Here is a 19,077-nt window from a genome sequence, read left to right as displayed (position 1 = left end):
TGGGGGAGGTGATGGCTGACAGGGAGCTCTGCCGTGGACGACTGAGCAGCATCAGAATAGTAAACAAAAAAATTTGGCTTAAACAAAGTGAAACAATTAAGAAATGCAAAGTGAGTCTATGGGTGTCATAAACAATTTAACTATTTAAAGGATGTTTAAAGAGGATAAAACTGTATCAGAGCTTTCTAAACTTTTTATGTTGATGACATACTTTTTAGACAGGCATCCTTTTGTGACATGGTAGTTCAGTTTTACTAGCAAACAAGAAGTCAAACTGACCCCTTCCATGAGATACGGACACACACAAAAATTGTAATTCTGAAATGTATAGGGACACAGCATATCTCACGAAAACCTTCCATTTATATTTGCTTTAAAATATATGATACCGGCTGTTAGTAATTGTGTAGGTTGAAGTCCAACACACCCGGAGGGCCCAAGTTTGCCCATGCCTGTTTTATATGCATCCTATGCATATATGTATGTGTGTGTGTGTGCTGTGCACATGGCATTTAAATGGTTGGTGGGTATGAGAGGGCGTTCTTGGTGGTGGCTCCCCGACTCTGGAACTCGCTCCCCAGGGAGATTAGACTGGCTCCTTCATTGTCCACCTTCCGCCAGAGTCTAAAAACATGGATGTTCTGGTGCGCTTTTGAGTGAAGAGGCCGCCAGGTTTTAGTGTTTTAATGCAATCGGTTCCTTGTCCTTCCCCACCCGTCTTTATTTTACTCATGGACTTTACTCAGAGTTTTTGCACTAATCACCCTCTGTATGTAGCAATTGATGTCTTGGTTTTTAAAAAATATTTTTATTGAAAGTTTTATGTTTAAGGTTAGACGAGAAATGTGAATTAGCAATTAATCAAATTTTCACATCGAAAGTGGGGGAACATTATTTATAGGAAAGTAGGAAATGAGATGTTTTATATATATAGTATAGTAGATGTTATATATATAGTATAAAGACAGGATGTCTTGGTTTTAATAATTGTCATGTCATATTGTTTTATAACTATGTTATTATATTGTGTTTTAAATTTTGAACTGTTTTTGTTAAAAAAGCCGCCCCAAGTCCCTTCAGGGAGATGGAGGCAGGATACAAGAATAAAGTAGTTATTGTTGTTATTATTATTATTATTATTGACACAAAGACATAGTATGACACAGCACCGAGACCACCTGCAGGTCAATCTTGAGGTCCTGATAGTGGCTGAGTTTTTCCTGTTGTTTCCAAATGCAACACACACATCATTATTATTGGAGCCCCCGATGGCGTAGTGGACTAAAGCCTCGTGACTTGAAGGTTGGGTTGCTGACCTGAAATCTGCCAGGTTCGAATCCCACCCGGGAAGAGTGCGGATGAGCTCCCTCTATCAGCTCCAGCTCCATGCGGGGACATGAGAGATGCCTCCCACAAGGATGGTAAAAACATCAAAACATCCGGGCGTCCCCTGGGCAACATCCTTGCAGACGGCCAATTCTCTCACTCCAAAAGTGACTCAAGTTGCTCCTGATACGAAAAAAGAATTATTATTATTATTTTATTGTATGACACAGCAACCAAGATAGACATGCTGGATTTCATATCACAAAATCACAAGTCGAACACTTCCCAAGTGTCTAGGACTGTGTGATGTATTTTCGGATGATGCGTGCAGATCCCAGTAGCCTTTTGCAGTTGGCAGATCGTAATTTTGTCAATGTCTATTGTTTCCAAATGCTGGCTGAGATCTTTTGGCATGGCACCCAGTGTGCCCATCACCACCGGGACCACCTGCACTAGTTTCTGCCAGAGTCTTTGAAGTTCAATCTTGAGGTCCTGAGTTTTTCCTGTTGTTTTTCGTCAATGCGACTGTCACCTAGGATGGTGACATCAATGATCCAAACCTTTTTCTTTTCCACAACTGTGATGTATGGTGTGTTGTGTTCCAGAACTTTGCCAGTCTGGATTCAGAAGTCCCACAGTATCTTTGTGTGTTCATTTTCCAATACTTTTACAGGTTTATGATCCCACCAGTTCTTTACTGCAGGGAGGTGGTACTTGAGGCATAAGTTCCAATGAATCATTTGGGCCACATAGTTGTGCCTCTGTTTGCAGTCTGTCTGTGTGATTTTCTTACAGCAGCTGAAGATATGATCAGTGGTTTCGTCGGTTTCCTTGCAGAGTCTGCATTTTGGGTCATCAGCTGATTTTTTGATATTGGCCTTAATTGCATTTGTTCTGATGGCTTGCTCCTGGGCTGCAAGGATCAGGCCTTCTGTCTCCTTCTTCAGTGTCCCATTATTATTATTATTTTATTATGACACAGCAAACAAGATAGATACGCTGGATTTCATATCACAAAATCACAAGTCGAACACTTCCCAAGTGTCTAGGACTGTGTGATGTATTTTCGGATGATGCGCGCAGATCCCAGCAGGGTGGCCTTTTGCAGCTGGCAGATCGTAATTTTGTCAATGTCTATCGTTTCCAAATGCCGGCTGAGATCTTTTGGCATGGCACCCAATGTGCCCATCACCACCAGGACCACCTGCACTGGTTTCTGCCAGTCTTTGATGTTCAGTCTTGAGGTCCTGATAGCGGTTGAGTTTTTCCTGTTGTTTCCAAATGCAACACACACATCATTGTGTTGTCGAAGGCTTTCATGGCCGGGATCACAGGGTTGTTGTGTCTTTCGGGCTGTGTGGCCATGTTCCAGAAGCATTCTCTCCTGATGTTTCGCCCACATCTATGGCAGGCATCCTCAGAGGTTGTGAGGTATTATTGGAGCCCCCGATGGCATAATGGACTAAAGCCTCGTGACTTGAAGGTTGGGTTGCTGACCTGAAAGCTGCCAGGTTCGAATCCCACCCGGGAAGAGTGCGGATGAGCTCCCTCTATCAGCTCCAGCTCCATGCGGGGACATGAGAGAATCCTCCCACAAAGATGGTAAAAACATCAAAACATCCTTGCAGGCGGCCAATTCTCTCACTCAAGTGACTCAAGTTGCTCCTGACATGAAAAAAAATATTATTATTATTATTATTATTATTATTATTATTGTTGTTGTTGTTGTTGTTGTGTGTGTGTTGTGCTCATGGTATCAAAACCCTAACATGGTATCATGGTATCAAAACCCTAACAGGGCTGTGTGGGAACAACACAGTCATATGCACATACACCTGTCGCCCCAAAGCGGTCTTGGCTGGAACAAACGCCGGCACGTGAAAGGACTCCCTCCTGCCTGGAGCACTGCGGTCACGTGGCCACAACCTCCCTCTCCTCTCTCTCTCTCTCTCTCTCTCTCTCTCTCTCTCTCGCCCCCCTCCCCTTTCAGAAGCCGCCGCCGCGCGCCATCTTCAATCCTCCAATCCCCGCCCACTCCGTCCTCCCACCTTCCTTCTGGGAGGAAGGGAGAGGAAGAAACCCCGCCTCCGCCTCCACTTCTCGCGAGAGCGGCCTCCTCCTCATCTTCCCCTTTCCCTCCCTCCCCCTCCGTTGGCTCTCTCGCTGGCTCTTGCGCCGCCACCGCCGCCGGATCTGCCTGTGTCTGTGTCTGAGGGGAGGAAGAGGAGGGGAAAGGGAAGGAGGGGAGGGGAAGGGGGCGCCGCTCGGCCCTGCGCACTGAGCGATGTTTGGCCGCCATCGCGGCGGAGGAGAAGCAGCAGCAGCGGGAACAGCGGGCGGCGGAGGCGGCGGCGAGGGGGGCTGAGAGACCCGCCACTACTCCCACTCAGGAGCCAGGCCGCCACTCGGGCCTACCGCCTCGCCCTGCCCTCGCAGTGAAGGTCGCCGCCGTTTGAGGGGGAGGCCTTCCTTCTCCTCCTCCTCCTTCGCCCCCTTTCCCTCTCCCCTTCCTTCCCCTCAGGAAGGCCCGAAGATGTCGAACCTGAGCAAAGGCACGGGCAGCCGGAAGGATACCAAGATGCGGATCCGAGCCTTCCCGGTGAGTGAGGGAAGGAAGGAAGGGAGTTGGGAGAGTTGGCTACGACGACGCGGCGTCGGGCCTGGAGCCCCACAGCCGGCCTGGGCCTCGCCTGGTAGTTCCCTGGAGCCAGGCCCGGGCGCGGGAGGCTGTCAGCGCCGAGCCCACAGGAAACGGAGGAAGAAGAGGCCAAGCTGGGCCGCCATCCTCCCCCTCGCTTCCCCGCCGAAGACATCCTCGGACCTCTCTCTCGGCAACGGCCCGCTTCTCAGCTTTTAATACTGTTTTTTTAAAAAAAAAATGGTGTGAACGGTTTGAAAAAACAACAACAGCAACACCCGCCTCCAGGCAAACACACACGAGTCTATAGACTCGGCGTGATACAGAACTGGGCCCAAAAGTCAGACGCCTAATGTTTTTAATAACTGATTCAAAACAATTTGGGAAGGTTTTTATGCATAATACCATGTAATTTTGTTTCCGAAAGAATGCTAGGATAATGTGAAATTAAAAACAAGAGCCTAAAAGAAGCCATGGAGTCAAACTGCAGGGAAAGAGTCCACTTAAACATTTGGAATAACAACTTTCTGACTGTGCTGCCTCCCAAGTGTGGCAAAGGCCCTGTCCACACAGCTGAATAAAATCCCATGTTTTCTGCTTTGAACTGGAATATATGGCAATGTGGACTCAGATAACCCAGTACAAAGCAGATATTGTGGGATTTTCTGCCTTTATATTCTGGGCTCTATGGCTGTGTGGAAGAGCACTAAGTCTCCTTCACTGGATGCTTTTAAGTAGAAGCTGGATGGCCATCCGCCGGGAGTGCTTTGATTGTGGCCCCTTCCACACAGCTGAATAGAATCCCACATTTTCTGCATTGAACTGGAATATATGGCATTGTGGACAAGGGGCCTTCCACACAGCCATATAACTCAATATCAAGGAAGAAAATCCCACAATATTTGCTTTAAACTGGTTTATCTGAGTCCACACTGCCATATATTCCAGTTCAAAGCAGATAATATGGGATTTTATTCATCTGTGTGGAAGGGCCCTGTGTGGATAACCAAGTTCAAAGCACATATTGTGGGATTTTCTGCCTTATATTCTGGGTTATATGACTGTGTGGGAGAGACCTGTGTTTTCCTCCATGGCAAAGGGGCTAGACTGGATGACGTTTGGGGGCCCTTCCACACAGCCATGTAACCCAGAATGTCAAGGCAGAAAATCTCACAATATTTGCTCTGCACTGAAGGCCCTTGCAGACAGGCCTTATATCCCAGGATGTGATCCCGGGCTTTCTGCTTTAACCTGTATTATATGAGTCCCCACTGCCAGATAATCTGGAATTAACAGAAAACCTGGGATCAGGTCTTGTCTGGAAGGGCCCTGAGTCCACACTGCCATGTATTCCAGTTCAAAGCAGATAATGTGGGATTTTATTCAGCTGTGTGGAAGAGGCTTTGGTCTCTTCCAATTTTGTGATTACAAAATAACAAAATTTTGCTCCGCAGCAGCCATCAGATGGGATGTTTCAATCCCCTCTTCTCCAGTTTGCAAAGTTTCTTCTCCAAAAAAGTGAAAAGCCTCATCCTAGGGAATTTGAGAGCAGAGAGTAAAAACAACACATACTCAGGAGTCACAGCAATACTCTTTCCCATCTCTCTCTTCTTCCTTTCAGGCTGTGTTTTTAATCTGCCTGCCTGGGGTTAGTTGTCACTGGGGAGGCATTTTTGTGATGATTTATAGATTAAATTACCTTGTACCTTTCCTGGCTGACTGGTGCCAGCTGAAGGTTAGAAACAAACAGGCCAATAGACAATATTAACTGGGTTGTATTTCTAATATGTAAAGGGGTTTTAAAAAAAAAAAGCTATTTGAATGTGATTAGCAGAATGTTAGACAATTTATATGGAGCTGTATGCATTCGTTTAAAAAGACACGTTTGGTTGTACTTGAGGATTTTTTGTAGGCCAGAACTTTTTATTGTGTTTCATTCAGGAAACTAGTGGCAAATAATTGTTGGCTTTGCATAGAAACTAGCTATACCTGTTTACATAAATCGGCCATCATGTCAGCATTTTATCAAGCTGCAGCCAGTCAGTCACATCCTTAAAATGATTTTTTTTTCTTTAAAACTTCATGGAATGAAGTTGTTACCACCCAGTCTTATTTATTTAGAAGCTCTAATGAAACTAATGGGGCTTGTTTCCAAGTAAGTATAATGAAGTTTTAGTAACTCAGCTCAGTTTAAAATCAAATAAAACATATTTATGTTTATTCTTTGCTTTTTAGCTTTCCTCTTAAAATGGTACTTTAAAAAACTTTGCAATAGCATTTGTTTTTCAATAAAGGAGTCTTTTGGACATATATAATGTTTTAATCATCCTAGTTTAGTTAACATTGAAATGTCATTAGTTTTTAAATGCTGATTGCCTAAATGATAGCTGACATGAAAATCATTAATGTCACATTTCTTAACATTGTTTCACTTTAGTTTGTTATGGTAGCCTACATTTTGTGAGTGGGATCAGACACTTCATTGTAATGTAAGGATTAAACTGAATGAAACATTGTAGTAAAGATAAACATTTTTATTCTGCTTTCTTGCAGATGAATCTCTCAAATATTAGTGAGTGAGAATGTTCTTACAGCTTTTTTAGACAAAAATATTACTGTTTTTCATGAAACTAATTCATAACAATATTTTTCTCTTTTGCATTACAGTGCTTAGAAATAAATTTTTCACAGACATACTTAAGAAGAAACATTTACCACATGAACTGATTTTATTACAATATGTTAAGTTATGAATTTCATTTGTTTATTTTTTATTTGTTTTTCTACATTCACTCTCCAAAGGATTTTGGATCTGACTTCTGCATGCATTCATACCATCATTGTGCCAAAAGATAATCACAAGACAAGCTTTCCTTGTGCATTTTGAGGGGTGTCTCTTCCCTTCAGCCTGAGTGGAAATATCTCTTTCTAATTCAGAATTTGGGATGGGGGTGGGGATTGGTTCTAAATGTCTTTGCTGGGAAGGTCTGTTGACTAGGCTAAAGAAGCTGTCAACTTTTGCAATATTTCTTCCAGCAGAGAACTGTTATCTATGTGATCAAGTGAGCCATTTGCACCAAGATTGGTAAAACTTTCTCAGCAACAAAATTAACAAGAATGTTGAAGTGACAGAGAATTTCGAGATCAGGAATAGGAAGCATGAGGCCTTTCAGATACTGTTGTCTTGTAATTTCCAAATCATCAAGATAGCATAGCCAGTGCTAAATGCTGGGTGCGGCAAACTTAACATCTGGAGGGCCCCGTGATTTCTATCAGTTCTAAATGTTAATTGGTTCAATAATGAACTGAATGATTAACCAATGGTGTACACTGATTTCTATATAAAATACATACATGACCAACAAAAAAATCATATATATTATTCACATTTACCCTGTGCCTTGTTCATGAAGGATTTATATTTCTAGTAGTGGCTTATTAGATTATATTAAACCCATAATAAAGTGAGTCTTAACAGCAATCTACTGATTTTAGAAGTGCATTTTGAAGTCAGATTTCTATTATGGCATACTTGTTTGAAAATCATTGTACAGCTAGCTGGTCTTTCTCAAAGACTTTATATGTTTAGATGCTAGTGCAGCACTAGTCCACAAGCACACATAACCCTGTCTCATTCTTTTTCTTTAGTGGGCGGGGAGTAAATCAATAGTTGTGTAATGAGTTTAGGGTAGATATGCATAGTTTAGGGCCATGTCACTTCTTGCAAAAGCAGTTGCACAGGCAGTTGGTGGATATTTTTGCTATGCTAAAGGTTTAGGGATCTTGACATGTTACAATTCATAATTATTAGGACCATAGCTCCTGACCCAAATTCAGTGTAGTAGTAAAATTTAAACTTAGAATGGTGTTTCCTATATAATTTATTTCTAAAAATGTTTAAAAGGATTCAGATGTTTACACTTGAAAATGGAGCAATATTGTAATGTTAAATCCAGTTTGTCTGTGGATCAATTGTGCATAACATTGAGTAACAAAATCATGTTTGTCATGTTCTGGTGTGTGAATAGAATTAACCCAGCATATTAGCTCACTGGATATCATCATTGCATTTCAAATATTGGAGGGACCCCTTAACATTTGATGAGGTGAATCATATGGTGTTTTTTCATTCAGATGAGCAAATGAAAGATTCCCCCCTGCCCAAAGAACAAATCCAGGAATACCTTCTGAAGGGCTCTAATGTTGTCATAGAAATGATTTTGCTAACACCAAGAGTGGTGTAGTGCACCAGCTTTGGTTTTCTTTAGCTGTGTGAATATTATAGTGTATGTTTCAGGCGCATGCAGGGAAATTTTAGTTTGAACAAGGGCAGAAGCACAACAGTGCCAGTATAGAAACTATTGGCTCTGTGATTCCTAGATTAAGATATACAACTTTCTTGAAGAGCAAGATTTATTAATTCATGCATTTGAATCACTCCCTTTTGCGTGGAAAAAACAAACCTTCAGTGAGCATGGAGGGCAGATGATGAGCAAGAATGCATTTTCTTAATATAGAAAATATTCATTGTGGACTTCGTCAGAAAACTGCAATCACAAAAAGTTATTGTGTTTTGTGCTGACTGGGAATTCCAGTTCTAGGCATTCTGCATATTATAAACATTTTGCTTATGAATAGACATCACCCAGTGCAGCATTTTATCACTGTTTAATTAGAGCTGTTTTATTTAAATCATCATAAACAGCTGTAACAGTGTCCCATAGATTGGCAAAAGTATATTTACACGGGGGTGCTGTTAATAGGTAATATTATTCTGCTGCCTGCTATCCATTGCAACTCAATGTAAAATCCTTTTCAGTCCCTTACTTTGTGTGGTCCCTAGCCTTTTGATGTAGGTGTTCTTGGGTATCTTTGATTGTCTTCTGGGCATTTTCAGTTTGACTTACTGAAAGAGAGAAAGGCCTGAACATGTTTACTCAAAATGTTTATATGAAGCTACAGGTTTGCACAGAAATTAATCACCAAGTTACATCTGTCAATTGCATGGTGTGGGCAAGGGGGAGCGAGACCACAATATTAGCAGCAAGATCTAATGCTGTCTAAAGTCTGTTTTTGTTCTAGTGTTTTCATTTAGTTCCATGATTGACAATTTCTGTCCTAATACATAGTTGTCCTATTTTTAAAAAACCAGATGTAAATGTACCACATTTCTGTTGATATGTATGATCTTATATGTGTAAGTTGTCATATATTTCTTACAAAAAATGAACTTTTTACAATTATTCTCATTTTCTCCTGCTTTTCTGCTATTTTATCTTTTTTCTTTGCAATTATAGCTCTAAATCCTGGTTAGTTATGAGGAACAAGGAGACCACATATGGCATGTTTGTGTGATTCGGTGACGAAGTGTGTTAAAGCACTGAGCTGCTGAACTTGCAGACCAAAAGGTCCCAGGCTCAGATCCCGGCAGTGAGCACCCACTGTTGCTCCAGCCTCTGCCAACCTAGCAGTTCCAAAACATGCTAATGTGAGTAGATCAATAGGGAATACCTTCCGGCGGGAAGGTAAAAGCGCTCCATGCAGTCATGCTGGCCACATGACCTTGGAGGTGTCTATGGACAACGCCGGCTCTACGGCTTAGAAATGGAGATGAGCACCAACCCCCAGAGTCAGACATGACTGGACTTAATGTCAAGGGAAACCTTTACCTTTACTTTTATGGATTTTTGGGGACATATTTTGTTTAAAATATGACAACTAAAATGTGTAGGGGTTGTATGTAGCCTGTAGATTGCATTACCCCCTCCCTTTTTTTTTAGATTGTAAGCTTTTTGTAGTAACAAACTGTTTAACTTAATGGAGTTCTTTCCAGTGGCAGGTACCATAATTGATAGTGCCATAATAGAGTCCGTTGGAAGTACAGTTAATTGCTTTCAAAAATGTATTTTTTACTACCACACCCACACAAAAACTGTTTTGTTTCCCCAAAATCCTAAATTATATAATTTATAACTGAAACATCTGTGTCAAACTATATGGGGCACTAAAATGGTATATGTTGAACAGTCCTTATCCAGAATTATAAAATAGTCAACACGTGGGATTGAGATAGTGACACCTGCATATAATCAGTTTCTGGCTATGTGTAGAATATGTATGTGGAACATAAATGAAATTCATGTTTATACTTAAGTCTCTTTATGCACATTATGTAAATATGTGCAACAAGAAACATTCCAAAATCTGGAAAAACAATAAAAAAAAAACCTTACTGTCCCAAGCATTTCAGAGGGGATGCTCCACCTGTACACATTTTTTCATGTTGGAGTGTACTATACTGTTAATATATTTTGTTTGTTCACTAAGAAGGCAGGAGCAAGATAACCTACTTCAGTTTCCAAAAGACAAAAGTCTCTTACATCACATATTGTCTCTGTGCACTCTGTAACTGTCAGATCTTTTACCCCAAACCTTGCTCTCACTTCTGGCCTTGGCTGCAGGGTAGAGACAAGAATAGGGAGTGATGGAGTATGAAGAGATACAAAACCTAATCCCAGATCTCTTTTGGAGCCTAGAATTGGAAAGTGAGCCAAAGTTTGTTCTTCTGGTTGCAAAGTTCTATGGAAAGCTTCTGAGCAGATACTTCTTCAAACTTAGAAGGTTGAACATTCTTTGTGCTGCATTATGCTCTCAAAGCTTATAGGGCACTTAGAAATTGCTATAGGATAACATTCTCCTTCCTCCGTATTTACATGGTCTGAAGGAAATCTGGGATCTGTTATTCTTAGCAGGCTATGTAGGTTGGTCACTTGTATCAGCAAGTGAAATTGTAGCTCACTGGGCCTTAGAAAGCCTCCCAGTGAAAATATAGCTAGTTTCCTATCAGCACCATTATTGGTCCATTTTCAGTAATCCAAGACATTTCACAGAGATTAGCAAAAATGGAATTGTGATTTTTTTTAAAAAAAATGAAAATGATATATTTGCTAACTTTGAATGCTATATACATTATAAGATCTCTATACAAGCACATTTTCCTGGCTTTTATTTTGGAAGTATTCTGTTTTTTTAAAGTCAGATCTTCACATTTTCTTATATCTGCTTAACTCAAAGCATTCTGTGAAAAAGGAAAAGGCTTTACATGTGCCTCTTTTAAGCATAGGAACTATTCTGAAGCTCAGATGTAGGGTTTTCTTCTTGTTTTCTTTTTTCTTTTTGCTACATAGTATTGAAAATTTGCAGGACTGTTATACATTAGGTGCAGTCTTAAGTCATCAGAGTCTTCAGCTCTTGTCTTAAAAGATTATTTAGATTTTCTAATTGCTTGTTCTGGCTGCTAGTCTGTTTCCAGGAACAATTCAAAGTGCTGATTATGCCTTTTAAAGCCCTAGACAGTTCAGGTCCAAGCTATTTGGCTGACCACAGCCCTTAGTATGAACTTGCCCAGGCCCTGAGATCTTTAGGAGAGGCCCTTCTCTTGGTGCCACCTCTACCTCAAGCTTGGTTGGTGGGAGCGAGAGAAACTCTGGAACTTCTGCCCAGGGAAACCAGAATGGCCCCCTCCTTGTTGTCTTTCTGTTGGCAGGCTAAAACCTTCTCATTCAGACAGGCTTTTAAAGAAGTTTTTTTAAGATCAATTCAGGGAGTGCTGTGATCTTTTATTTTGGACATATTTTAATGGTTGTTTGTTCCCCATAGCCAGCCCCAGTGAGCAACCTAGCTGCAGCTCTTTGGACCTGCTGAAGTTTCCGAGCACTCTTCAAATTTCCACTTAGAATTACCATGGGCCACATATGGTCCATGGGCTAGAGAAACATTTAGCTGAAGACCTTGTTAATGAGTTCAGAGGTTTTTAAGCACTTTGAAAGAAGACATTTTAAAAAAAACGTGGCTTAGTTTTCTTTTAAAATTACATTAGAAATGAAGTTGCAAATGCTGCCTGTAGAACAAGAACACAAAAATGTCATAGGCTAGAAACAGTTAATTTACCCCAGCAATGAAAGGTGGATTAATAATACACCGCCACAGGATAGAAAGAAACGTGTTGTTGCATTTGTGATCCATAACAACTTTTGCTTGCCCCTGTCACAATAATTGGCATTGATTTGCATACTTTTTCCATATTTAAATAAGTATGTACTAGATCCTCCACAGTACATGATGGTAGCTGTATTGGGAAAACTTCATACCAAATGGAAGTTTTGACACACTATATACATTGTGGTAGCAGTATGTAAATGGTGTTGCATGATGGTCATTTCCACTTTTCCTTTCCTAGAAAATGGTAGCACCTAGCCTAAAGCTAATGTGTAATGAAAAATCATAAGTACGTTACAAGAAATTCAAAGCACGATTGAGCCACCCACAATAGAGACAGTGATTGTTTAATAAGGTCAAGGTACCTCATCTTTGCATTTGTAAGTTTGTTTTTAGTGTGTAAAGTAATGCAGATAGGAGGAGGAAAAAAATGAGGAAAGTCACATATCAATATAAGAAAGAAGCATGTCTAAGGATAGATGAGCATTTAAAACAATCAGTCTGATAACATTAGAAATTAACTTAATCCTTCCATATTGTATTTGAGAGTTCACTGGACATTAGTGCAAACTTAGAAATCTAAACAGCAAATTTTAAAAAGGAAGACTCAGGAAACCGATTAGGTCTATACCTAAAAAGAAATTGGAGAAAATAATAAAACTTAGTATGATCCTATAGGGAAGTTGAACTATTACTAGTAGTCAGGATGGCTTTATTTATGGAGAACTTGTCATACCAACCCAGTTTCCATCTGTGATTAAACAGATGGCTTACTAGAACAAAGAAATCCAGTTGGCATACTCATATTACAGTAAGGTTTGGGATTGTTGTTTATTTTTAATAATAATAGATTTGCATGAGTTGTTTGCTTCTTTAAATTAATTTAATATTTCTTAAATTATAAAGCAAGTGTGTACTATATTGAAAGGATTGCTATCTTTATATATAATACAATTTTTTTTCCATGTCACAGAACTAAGACCTGTAGAAACTCTTTGGGGGATAGTAAATTCAGAAGTATTTCAATTTTGAGAACAAACCAGATTTAGTGCAAATGAATGAAGTTTATTAATGGCAAATACCAATTAGCATTTATAGTAATAAGGACAAAGTACACAAGATGGAATAATCCAGGAGTGTCAAACTCATCTCCATCGAGGACCACATCAGCTTTATGGTTGCCTTCAAAGACCTTCGAATTCAAAGAATCCGTGGATACAGGGGACCAACTGTTTATTTTTTACATAGTGGTCGGTGCTCTTTAGTTTGGGGGCCCAGATGTTTTTGAACAACAACTCCCATAACTTTCAATTATCCACAATGCAGACTGGGGATAATGGGAATTGCAATTCAACAGTACTTATGGCTCTGAGTTTGGGGGAAGTTTAAAGGACATTTTAAAGTCCTTGGGGCCTCTGGTGGCACAGTGTGTTAAAGCGCTGAGCTGCTGAACTTGTGGACCAAAAGGTCCCAGGTTCAAATCCCGGGAGTGGAATGAGCGCCCGCTGTTAGCCCCAGCTCCTGCCAACCTAGCAGTTCGAAAACATGCCAATGTGAGTAGATTAATAGGTACAGCTCCGGTGGGAAGGTAATGGTGCTCCATGCAGTCATGCCGGCCACATGACCTGGAGATGTCTATGGATAATGTCGGCTCTTCGGCTTAGAAATGGAGATGAGCATCAACCCCCAGTCGGTCACGACTGGACTTAACGTCAGGGGAAACCTTTACCTTTACTTTTAAAGTCAGACATCTTATCCATAAGCCTTGCAATCTAAATTCAGACCCCATTATCCTGACTAAGCCGAACAAACTACTGCCTTCCAGATGTTATTGTATCACAACTTCCATCAGCACTACTAATAGTGTCTAATGATGAGAAATAACAGGAGCTGTAGTCCCGCATCCAGAGGGACGCATAAAATGACATGGTACGCTGGATTTGGCCAGCGGGCTTTTAGTTTGACATATGTGGAATAACACTGTAACAAAAAATGAAAAATGTTCTGTTCCTGGTTTGGAAGTGTTATTTCCTGTTTAATTGTGTGGTGTGTACTTTGAAAGTAGTTGTTACACTCCAGAAACTTCGTTTTTGTTACTGCCACAAACTGTGTTGAAGTGGTTGAGACTCTGAGATATTCATTGAAAAACCATAGCAAAATGTGGTGCAGGATGTCCCACAAAAACAAAAATTTTGAAGTTTAATAAACTTCCCATGTTTTTATGATGTAACCAATTAGGAAATGACATTTATAACCCAAGAACAAACATTGTGTTTCATAGTGTAATCTGATGAAAATTAATACTTCTGTTAATGTACAGTTGGGTAGGATTTTCTATGCTAATATTACTTTAGTGGGACTCAAAATTCTGGAAGGATGTTAGATCAAAGGTACAGAGTAGCAAGAATCATAATGTGGATTTTTTTAAAATGTATTTTTTATAATCTGAAGAAAAAAAATGCTTTAGTCCATTGAAATAATTTAACACGAAGAGTGTGCCTCATTTTCAGTAACAGACAGAGACAAAGAGGTCATTTTTTCGTATTGGCCTTTGTGTATAGAAGCAGTGGACATCAACTAATATACAGAGTGATACCTGTATTTACTTGAGTCTAATACGCCATCGAATCTAATACGCACCTCAATTTTAAAATCCTGAAACCAAAAATGTATTTACTGATTAATGTAATGCACAGTAGCAAAGGGTGGTCTCTTTGTAATATGGCCATTACAGTTGTTGCCTGCTTAGAATTCCTTCTTTAAAAACAAATGTATTGGAGCACCAAAGATTCCAGCAATGGAAATGACGACCTTGGGGTGCATGTGTGCTGTTGTATGAATCTACTTTAACTTCCTTGTTTCAATGCTATGGAGTCATGAGGGCTATAGTTTTACAAGGCCTTGCATCTGCTCTGCCAAAGAGTGTGGATGCATAATCAGATTACAAATCCTAGGATTATATACCATTGATCTATGACAATTAAATTACAGATGATATCCCTCAAATAGGAAGCATCCTCTGAAGCAGCTTCCCCTATTCCTTTGGCTCAGTACTAAGAGTATTCACTATGACTGATCAGAGATGGTTTTTAAACAACTGATTTTAAAGTGGAGATAATTGTTTTTAGTGTATATGTATATGTATAGTTTATTTTATGTTCCAGCATCGAATGTTTGCCATATATATGTTGAGCTCTGCCCTGAGTTCCCTTAGGGGTGAGAAGGGCAGAATATAAATGTTTTAAATAAATAAATAGATAATGTTGCATTATGTGAATCAAATGCGTACCCTAAGTTTGGCAAGGTGGTTTAGCCAAAAAAGGTGATTGTAAGATCTGAATAAATACAGTAGATTTTTTAAATTGTGTCAGAAGCGAAGCAGCCATCGGCGTGAATCAGCCATTGGCGTCTACAGAGATGTTGTCCAGGGGACGCCAAGATGTGTTACCATCCTGCTGGGAGGCTCCTCTCATGTCCCTGCATGGGAAGTAGGGCTGACAGACGGGAGCTCACGCCGTCTTGTGGATTCAAACCTCCTAACTTCAGGTCAACTGTTCAGCCAGCACAAGGGTTTAACCAATTGCACTACCACGGCTCCAATACAGTAGATTAAAAAGTCTACCTTAAGAGTAGCAGTGGACCAATTTATATGACGGAATTATAGGAACCTGCTTTGTTCCACAAGGATTTTTAAGGAAACAAATGGGAGCCTCTATTTGTTGAAGTATGAAAGCTCCTCTTCATGTTTCCAGTGGTGCCATTTTTTTTTGTACTCTGCTTGTTTTGGGAGTTCCCCAAAAAGTGCCTACTCCCCAGGATCTTTTGTACATCTGCCAGTTTAGAGTTCTTTGATTCTTGTAGTAACCCCATTTGCTTGCTTCATGCCCTTTTGGCTATATAAGGGTAGGCATTCAGAGAATGAGCTTGCTGTTAGTATATATGAATGATGGTGGGCAGGAATCTGTTAGGAATGCTGTGAATTATACATTGAAATGCTTGAGCAAATCTCCTTAGAGCAGCTATGACAGAAATATTGTCATTGAGATAATGATAGTTAGATAATGTATGCAGAATTTTGGTCTTATGCTTAAAAAGTAATGACAAGTTATATTAGCTGTAGATAATGAAAACAATTGTTTCAACAAGTGCCTTCTGCTTTCTGATATCATCTGTGTATGGAGAGGTTTAAACACAAGTGATTTTATTAGCACAATTGCAACTGAATCGGTTAAAACATAGAGTTGTTGGATCAAACTAGAGCAGTGGTTCTCAACCTGGGGTCCCCAAATGTTTTTGGCCTTCAACTCTCAGAAATCCTAACATCTTGTGAATCGGCTGGGATTTCTGGAAGTTGTAGGCCAAAAATATCGGAGGACCCAAGTTTGAGAACCACTGGACTAGATGTTCAATTGTTCAAGTCATTCTCTCACTAGTCGCAGCTAGTGAGATCTCCTGAGAAGCTAATTTACAAAAAATAATGGATTTGACTATTTTGCATTATGTGCTGAATATTTGATACATAGGTATACACTACCTCAACATTCAGACAGTTTACAAGTTAGAAACATCCGACTTACAAACGACTCACAGTTATAAACAGAAGCAAGACAACAGGAAGTGAGAGAAATCAAACCTCTAGGAATGGAAATTCACTCCTGAAAGAGTTATCATAGGGAAAAGTTGTCTCCACTGAAGCTTTATCTCCAGTCCTTGTTTCCACAACAAGCCAAATGTTTCAAAATCCAATTGTCACAGAGACAAAAAGTGAAGTGCAGTCTACTGAACAGGGGCACAGACAGCAAAACAAGAAGTGTTATCCTTTCTCTATGCTATCCAAAGATAGATAGATAGATAGATAGATAGATAGATACCGTGTTTTCCCGAAAATAAGACAGTGTCTTATATTAATTTTTGCTCCCAAAGATGCTCTAGGTCTTATTTTCTGGGGATGTCTTATTTTTCCATGAAAAAGAATTCACATTTATTGTTGAACAAAAAAAATGAACATTTATTATATACTGTCCTTGTGGACAACAAGTTAAACATGAGCCAACAATGTGATGCGGGTGCTAAAAAAGCCAATGGGATTTTGGCCTGCATCAATAGGGGAATAGCGTCTAGATCCAGGGAAGTTATGCTCCCCCTCTATTCTGCCTTGGTCAGACCACACCTGGAATACTGTGTCCAATTTTGGGCACCACAGTTGAAGGGAGATGTTGACAAGCTGGAAAGCGTCCAGAGGAGGGCGACTAAAATGATTAAGGGTCTGGAGAACAAGCCCTATGAGGAGCGGCTTAAAGAGCTGGGCATGTTTAGCCTGCAGAAGAGAAGGCTGAGAGGAGACATGATAGCCATGTACAAATACGTGAAGGGAAGTCATAGGGAGGAGGGAGCAAGCTTGTTTTCTGCTGCCCTGCAGACTAGGACACGGAACAATGGCTTCAAACTACAGGAAAGGAGATTCCACCTGAACATCAGGAAGAACTTCCTCACTGTGAGAGCTGTTCGACAGTGGAACTCTCTCCGGGGCCGTGGTAGAGGCTCCTTCTTTGGAGGCTTTTAAGCAGAGGCTGGATGGCCATCTGTCGGGGGTGCTTTGAATGCGATTTCCTGCTTCTTAGCAGGGGGTTGGACTGGATGGCCCATGTGGTCTCTTCCAACTTTACTATTCTATGATTCTATGATTCTATGACTGTACAGTAGTTGTCATCACAAACCAGCATAACCAGACAAAATTTCTTGTTACTACCATTATTTCCATGTACAACACTCTATGGTAGGTACATTTACTGATCCTGCATGCTCTGGTGTTCTGTTTGGCAGGCATGCTTCCAAACAAAAACTTTGCTAGGTCTTAATTTTGGGGGAGGCCTTATATTTAGCAATTCAGCAAAACCTCTACTAGGTCTTATTTTCTGGGGATGTCTTATTTTAGGGGAAACAGGGTAGATAGATAGATAGATAGATAGATAGATAGATAGATAGATAGATAGATAGATAGATAGCTAGCTAGCTAGCTAGCTAGCTAGCTAGCTAGCTTAAGGTACCCTTAAAATATATCTGTTCCAATCTTCAAACCAATTCAACTTAAGAACAAACCTACAGAACCTATCTTGTTCATAACTTGGGAACTGCTTGCAGAGATTTGGGAAGAGTTTGATGATTAGCTGCCAAAGCTATTATTTGTTCATATAATTACCCTGAATATATCTAGCTAGTGACCATTGTCATTTCATCTGGGTAATGCTAATAATACAGAAAACCATTATCCCACAACCTGACATATAATAAATCGACACATTTCATAAGGCACAATTTACACAAATATAAATAAGTATAAAAATAATCACATATATCATTATAATTAAAATCTCTACAGCTCAGGCCACTCAATCAATATAACTGTACTGGATGGGTAAGTTGGGAATTGCAGCCCAATATTTCTGAGAAATTTCAAGTTGGGGAAGGCTGTGTTGCAAGGTATAATGAAGACAAGAGTTGTGCAAAGTATTTTCACATTCATATTTTCTTATTGCTGCCAAGTAGCCAGCTACAAGATAGCTGTAGTATACTGTGTATTTCACTCATAGTTTAGGGCCATGCTCAGAAATTAGGTATTAAGTGTTCGATTCAACTATAGTGAATTGGGATGTAATTATGTTATATTTTTGTCCTTTAGCAGTAAATTCTATGGTTAAGTACATGACTACATATCCAGGGCTATTGGATGAAATGATTTTCAGCAATCTTGATAAATATGCTATCATGATAGATTAATCACCATTATAATTTTATGTTAACTACTGGTCAAAATGCACTGTCTTCCCAGATGCTTTGATTTGGAAGTATCTGTCTTGGCTTATAAGATCCAAATTAGGGCTACTCAATTGTCTAGCCAGATATTCTTCATTGTGGTTTGTTATGCCGGGCATTAATTTATTAGAACTTCAACAGAAATGAGTTAATTACAAAAGCATTAATGGTTATAAAGCAATGTGTTTTAATTCTAAACGGTTGTAGTAAGGTCTTTTTGTCTATAATATGCTATGCTTTTTGTCTATGTAGTAATATGCTAATTACTACACTAGAATTATTTTTTTAAAGTAAATATAATT

General features: G+C 39.9%; 1 protein-coding gene across 1 annotated transcript in view; it reads left to right on the top strand.

The window, feature by feature from the left end:
* Positions 1-3,456: 3,456 nt before the first annotated feature.
* Positions 3,457-19,077, top strand: part of cul3 (cullin 3) — a 73,475-nt gene continuing 57,854 nt past the window's right edge. Inside the window, exon 1 of the mRNA XM_003218263.4 lies at positions 3,457-3,925. Coding sequence (XP_003218311.1) covers positions 3,860-3,925 — 66 coding nt within the window. The 5' untranslated portion in view covers positions 3,457-3,859. The remainder of the gene's footprint in view (positions 3,926-19,077) is intronic.

Source organism: Anolis carolinensis, chromosome 3, assembly GCF_035594765.1.
Source record: "Anolis carolinensis isolate JA03-04 chromosome 3, rAnoCar3.1.pri, whole genome shotgun sequence".
NCBI lineage: Eukaryota > Metazoa > Chordata > Lepidosauria > Squamata > Dactyloidae > Anolis > Anolis carolinensis.
The sequence above is the reverse complement of the archived record's forward strand: the minus strand, read 5'-3'. Positions and strand labels throughout refer to the sequence as shown.